The sequence below is a fragment of the Pagrus major genome, chromosome 9 (genome assembly GCF_040436345.1).
Source record: "Pagrus major chromosome 9, Pma_NU_1.0".
Taxonomy (NCBI): Eukaryota; Metazoa; Chordata; class Actinopteri; order Spariformes; family Sparidae; genus Pagrus; species Pagrus major.
The window spans coordinates 5,797,713-5,803,712 of record NC_133223.1 but is presented as its reverse complement, the minus strand read 5'-3'; the positions used below and the strand labels follow the sequence as shown (position 1 = coordinate 5,803,712).

Below are 6,000 nucleotides of genomic sequence, written 5' to 3'. Positions count from 1 at the left end.
CCAAAAAAACACACCCATGAGTAGTTCAGAGTCGAAAAACCACCTCTGTGCACCTGCCTCTTAAAGGCAATGGGAGATGACACTGAGATTGGTTTGATTTATTTCCGCCAAAAAAACACACCCATGAGTAGTTCAGAGTCGAAAAACCACCTCTATGCGCCATGCTTGCAGATTATCCGTTGTTCAACTTGCAAAATGGACTTGGACACATCCTAAACGCACTAGCGGGCTGCACCTTAGACCGCCGCCTTAGACTGTTTAAATAGGGCCCATTGTGTCTTCCAGCTGACAGAGGCCGTTACAGGTCATCTTCAGGCTCATTTTGCATTAAAAAAAAAGCAGTAATTTAGGTTCTTCTAACCCAGCACTCAAAATAAAAATCATCTTAATAACCTTTCAAAAGAGCCCCAAACCATGTCTGTACTCCAAATGGTTCACCAGCAGCTTTGTATTTACTTTGGGCTAGACTGGGATAGGTGTTTTGGGATAATTTTACATACATTTCCAGAAACAACAAGTACATGGGATTTCTACCAGCTGGGATAATCTCAAGTACACAAAGATTAGAGCAAAAATGTACTCTCACAAAGAGCAACATTTACCACTTGAGCTCAGCCAGCTTTGACCTGTGACATCTGGCAGATGGCCAAAGGTGGAGATAAACATAAACCAAAGTCACCAACATTGAGGAGGATGAACAAAGAACGCATAATACTTCAATCTCTATGGAGAGGAACAAAGCAGCAGAGGTGAGGAGGAAGGAGGGCTGGGCTGGAAGGATAGTGATAAATTAGTTGTATGACAGAAAGCTTTGGTCAAAAAGCTGCCAGAGCTCAGCAGGTTCTCCTCTCTCTGGTGATGGAGACCTTGGAGGGAACTGACCTCTGCTTTCCACAACTCCTCAACAGCTCCTGCAGGAAGCCAATACGTCCTCACTTTGAGACCATGCTGATTTACATTCTGCTGTCCTTCATCTCTCTGCTCACTGCAGCTCTTAACCTGCTGGTCATCATCTCTATCTCCCACTTCAAGTAGATATTCATTAATATAGGATGATAATGTATAGTAATAAAAAGTATTGCCTGATATTAAACTATGACAAATAGTAATCTGATTGTATTTCACTCATGTGCTGGATCTGCTGTTATCTGAATGATGATTGATATGATAAATATATTGCTATTCTTCTTCTCCAGGCAGCTCCACACCCCCACCAACATTATCCTCCTCTCTCTGGCTGTCTCGGATTTCTTCGTGGGCCTCCTCATGTTCTTTCAAATTGTCCTCATAGATGGCTGCTGGTTCCTTGGTGACCTTATGTGTACTGTGTACCAGTATCTAGCTTATATTGTTGCCTCAGCCTCAATAGGAACCATGGTGCTCGTATCTGTTGACCGCTATGTGGCTATATGTCATCCTCTGCATTACTACAGTGAAATCACACAAAAAAGAGTTCAGGTGTGTGTTTGTCTGTGTTGGATATGCTCTGTATTTGTTCAAAGTCTGATCCTGAAGGATATAATGAAAGAACCAGGCAGGTATCACTCCTGCATTGGAGAGTGTATATTTTTCATTAACTACATTGCTGGACTTGCAGATCTCATTTTATCCTTCATTGTTCCCATTACTGTTATTGTTGTTTTGTATATGAGAGTATTTGTGGTGGCTGTGTCTCAGGCTCGTGCCATGCGGTCTCATATTGCAGCTGTCACACAATCAGGGAAAGTAACTGCAAAGAAATCTGAAATGAAAGCAGCCAGGACTCTTGGTGTTGTTGTTGTTGTGTTTCTAATATGTCTCTGCCCATATTATTGTGTTGCTCTTACAGGCCAAGATAACTTGCTCAATACTTCATCTGCTGCCTTTGTAATATCCATGTTCAGTTTTAACTCCTGCCTAAACCCTGTAATATATGCCCTTTTTTATACTTGGTTTAGAAAATCAATTAAGCTCATAGTTACATTTAAGATACTGCAGTCTGACTCCTGTGAGGTGAACATACTGTAGAAAGACTGAAATTAGAAATTAGGCCCTCAGCATGACTGAAAAACATACTCGGTCATGGTGAAAAGTAATAAATACTGAGAGATCATACACAAGATCATACAAGGTCAAAACTGCCTACAGGTGAAGTGAATGACATTGATCATTTCTTTACAAGGCAATGTTCTGTTCTCTAAGAATGACTGGTTGAAGCTACTGCTGGTTTGTTTATTCAGTTATTGTTTTACAAAGAAGCCTCTAGGGTTGACTGTGTATGGAGCCCGATCAAGGACAAAAGGTTTGTTAATTTGAAAAAAAAAAAAAGAATTTGATTGAAAAAATAAAATTTGAAACTGAAAGCTCTACACAGGCGATCTGTGATTTCTGTTCATGGATCAGCCCCCACTTTACATAAATTCTCACGTAAATCAGCCTCATATCAGTTTGATGCTGTCCAGACCTGTCCCTCTCAGACCACATTAATAACTGGATTACACTAAAAGTCAAACACAAAGGGAAAAAAACAAGACAGTAGTTTACATTATTGATCTGTCCCATATTTATATTGTCAAGGCTTCACATCTGAATCCTCACATACCATTTAATATTTGACAGGCCGACTTAAATTACTCAAATGTTAATACAGACAACAACTATTCACTGTTTTGCTGTTTATAATATGAATGTGGGCTATTTAGTCTCCACACCGCCACACAGCATGTCTTCTAAACCTTCAAAATCAGCAAAAATAAAAGGTTTCTATAAAACGTCATATAGTTGAGTCAACATCTAAGCCATACATGTCAAACTCAAGGCCCGCCGGTACAATTGTATCTGGCCCGCGAGATAATATCTTATGTCTATACTGGCCCACCAGTATATAGGAGGCACACCACTGATACTACATATCCCAGATTGCACTGCAATAGCCCCCCTCTCCCCCATCTTTACTGACATACTCATCAAGTCCTGTGCTCATCCAGTCACTTCGAGTCAAATTTAAGATAGCCCCTAAAAGAAATGGCCAAACGAAAGGTGGACTCAGAGTATCTGTTCACTAACATGAAGGGTAAACCTGTTTGTCTTGTGTGCGGAGCTGATGTGGCTGTAATTAAAGAATATAACACAAGACGACACTGTGAAACGATACACCAGGACAAGTATCAAGGATCTGGACATACAGCAAAAGCTCCAGAAGGTACAAGAGTTAAAAAAAAGTCTGGTGTCACTGCAGACTATGTTCACAAAAGCAAAATCTCAATGTGAGGCTGCCATTAAAGCTAGTTTTATTGTGGCAGAAGAAATAGCTCAATCAGCCTGGCCATTTACCGAGAGAGAGTTTATGAAGCGATGCATGATTAAAGTGTGCGCTGCATGTGTCCAGACAAAAAGCAAGCGTTTTTAAATGTAAGCCTAAGCAGAAACATCAGTCATGTGAGCTCTCCATCAATCTACAAAAACAGCTGATGGAAAAAGGAAAAGACTTCATTGCATGTTCCCTTACTGTGGATGAGAGCAGCCACACAACTGATACTGCCCAGCTGTCAATCTTCATCCGTGGAGTGGATTCCAGTTTATGGGTTACAGAGGAACTTTGGGGAATTAAATCAATGCATGGTACAACTACAGGAAAAGACATATTTGAAGAAATATCTAAATGTGTAAATGAAATGAAGCTGCCTTCGTACAAACTGGTAGGACTGAAGACAAATGTAGCACCTGGGATGTGCGGTGAAAAGAGTGGATTAATGGGCAGGATGCGGGAGAAGCCTCATACACCAGGAAGTGTTGGTTAGTTCTGTAACCTGAAAGAAAAGAAAAGGAAAGAAAACTTACCTGTTGTTGAACGAGTAACCTGTTGAGAAGGGAAAAATGTCACAACATTTAGAAATATTATTTTTCTTTCATTGAGCACTATTTTCATTTAATTTCTTATCAGAGTCTTTATTTCATCCTGTATTTAATTAATTTATTTATTGATTTTATCTCAGAGGTCCGCTTCCGCTTTGAGTAGTGGTTCTGTGAAAGAAAGTGATTTCATTCGCTCATAGTGATGTAGCTGAATTGCTATTGGTGAAACCAGCTCATGTCCCGCCTCCTTGGTGCAGGTAGTGAGACGTGCAGAGATACACACACACACAACGATAGCAGGAGGAGAGCAAAAACACGGACGTTGGAGTGAAAATAGTCGGAAAAACGCTTGATATTGTGCATACTGAGGAACTGTGGAGAAAGAGGAGCTGTTCGAGCCGATACGTGAGTGCCTGGCGGACCACGAAGACGCGACCCTGGGAACTTTACCTGTGTTGATTCTTTTCTTTTCCCGGCTGGGTTTTTTGGATACCCTGGATTCTGGATTCTCTCCCTGACGAGGGAGATGGCGAGCTAACCGTGTGAACATCTGGACTTGTGCTGAAGAGGACCCTCTCCTTCTTCACCTGTCGTCCTGCCGGTGTGGTAGGACTGAAAAAAGATTAAAGGGACTATATACATATTTTTTTCTTTCCTCTGGAAAACAAGAGACAATCTTATTTTTTTTTAAAAAGGAGGAGAACAGGAGAAAAGACAATTTAAAAGAAAACAAACTTAAGGCCGGCCGCAATTGTAAAAGTGTTAATTCTTTGTGTGTTAATACATTTGTTTTGCTACAACTTACCTCTGTGTGTTTGCCTCTTACTCAATCGGTGTCCAGTCCTATTCTCCATCTTCAGAATCTAGAGTATTCTTCTTCAGAATCTAGAGTATTCTGGCCCAGTGCTACTCACTACCAGGTGGGTTACACAGTAAATCTTGGCGAGCTAGCCAGGAGGTAGACATTTAATTCACACCTTTCCATTATAATCAGATTAAATGGACACATTTTGAGTAATTGAGTACATTTAAAAAAAATATAAATATATTTGAGGTATTTTGGTTACATTGATTAATCTCATTTTCAAGTTCATTGACACTTCAGTTTTACCTTGTTTAAAAATGGAGATCATTGTGACAGAGGGTGTCAAGATCCCAAATGCTGTTTTAGTTAGTGGCTTAACCAATACTGAGGTTGACAATGAGATCTTTGACGTTCTTAAGCAATATGGGTCTATCTCTAGAATAATCAAAGTACCTACCACAGATCCTGTAACTCAGGCAATTGCAGAGTTTGAGCATGGCAGTGCTGTAAAAGACCTTGAAACCACTGTCTTACCTTACCGAAGACCATGTGTTACCAAGCCTGAAGTTATCCACATTGTTCAGAGTCTTGCTAGTGTTTACACTAGTGATGTGGGCACCAGTGCAACAAATACTTACCTTTCTGGGCTGAAAGACTTGGCTAAGTTGAGTGGCAGGGATTTTGGAGACATCCTCCGTGAGGAGCTGGCTAGGATCAGTGAATCCATTAGAACTGAGACCCCAGGGGAGACCAGTGAAAACCCCGTGGAAACTGAGCCGCCCCTTACACAAAGTGATATCCAAGCTACGGCCCCTAGCTTTGTCAGTGTCCCCACTGAGGTGAGTCAGACCTCCTACAGACCCCAGACTGGCATTGAGGTAAGAGATCTTCTCTCTCCAAGAGGAGAAAGAACCAGCCCTTTCCACTTACCTTCAGATCAACTCAGCACGCCGGAAGTGCAACGTGTTGTGGTTGAACATATTGTCAAGAGCAGTGAAACTTCATCTCACTTTCACTCTTCTTGTAAACTGAAACAGTTTTCTGGGCAACTTCCTCAGCCAGCCTTTGAGGTCGACTACGAGACATGGCGCAACAGTGTGGAGTTCTGCTTGAATGATCCATCAGTCCCTAACTCCCAAGTGGTAAGGAAAATTGTTGAAGTCTTTCATCTCCAGCTGCAAACATAATCAAGTCATTAGGGCCTCAAGCTTCACCAACAGAGTACTTGACCTTACTTGATTCTGCTTATGCCACTGTCGAAGATGGGGATGAGCTTTTTGCACGATTCTTGAACAACAATCAAAATGCTGGGGAGAAAGCGTCAGACTACCTGCAGCGACTTCACACAGCTTTAAGTTATG

General features: G+C 41.4%; 1 protein-coding gene across 1 annotated transcript; it reads left to right on the top strand.

Moving 5' to 3' along the window:
• Nucleotides 1-858: 858 nt before the first annotated feature.
• On the top strand, nt 859-2,007 carry LOC141002789 (trace amine-associated receptor 13c-like). The gene is made up of 2 exons (XM_073474183.1): nt 859-1,031; nt 1,197-2,007. The coding sequence occupies exons 1-2, from the start codon at nt 859-861 to the stop codon at nt 2,005-2,007; spliced, it is 984 nt and encodes a 327-aa protein (XP_073330284.1).
• The last annotated feature ends 3,993 nt before the right edge of the window (nt 2,008-6,000 follow it).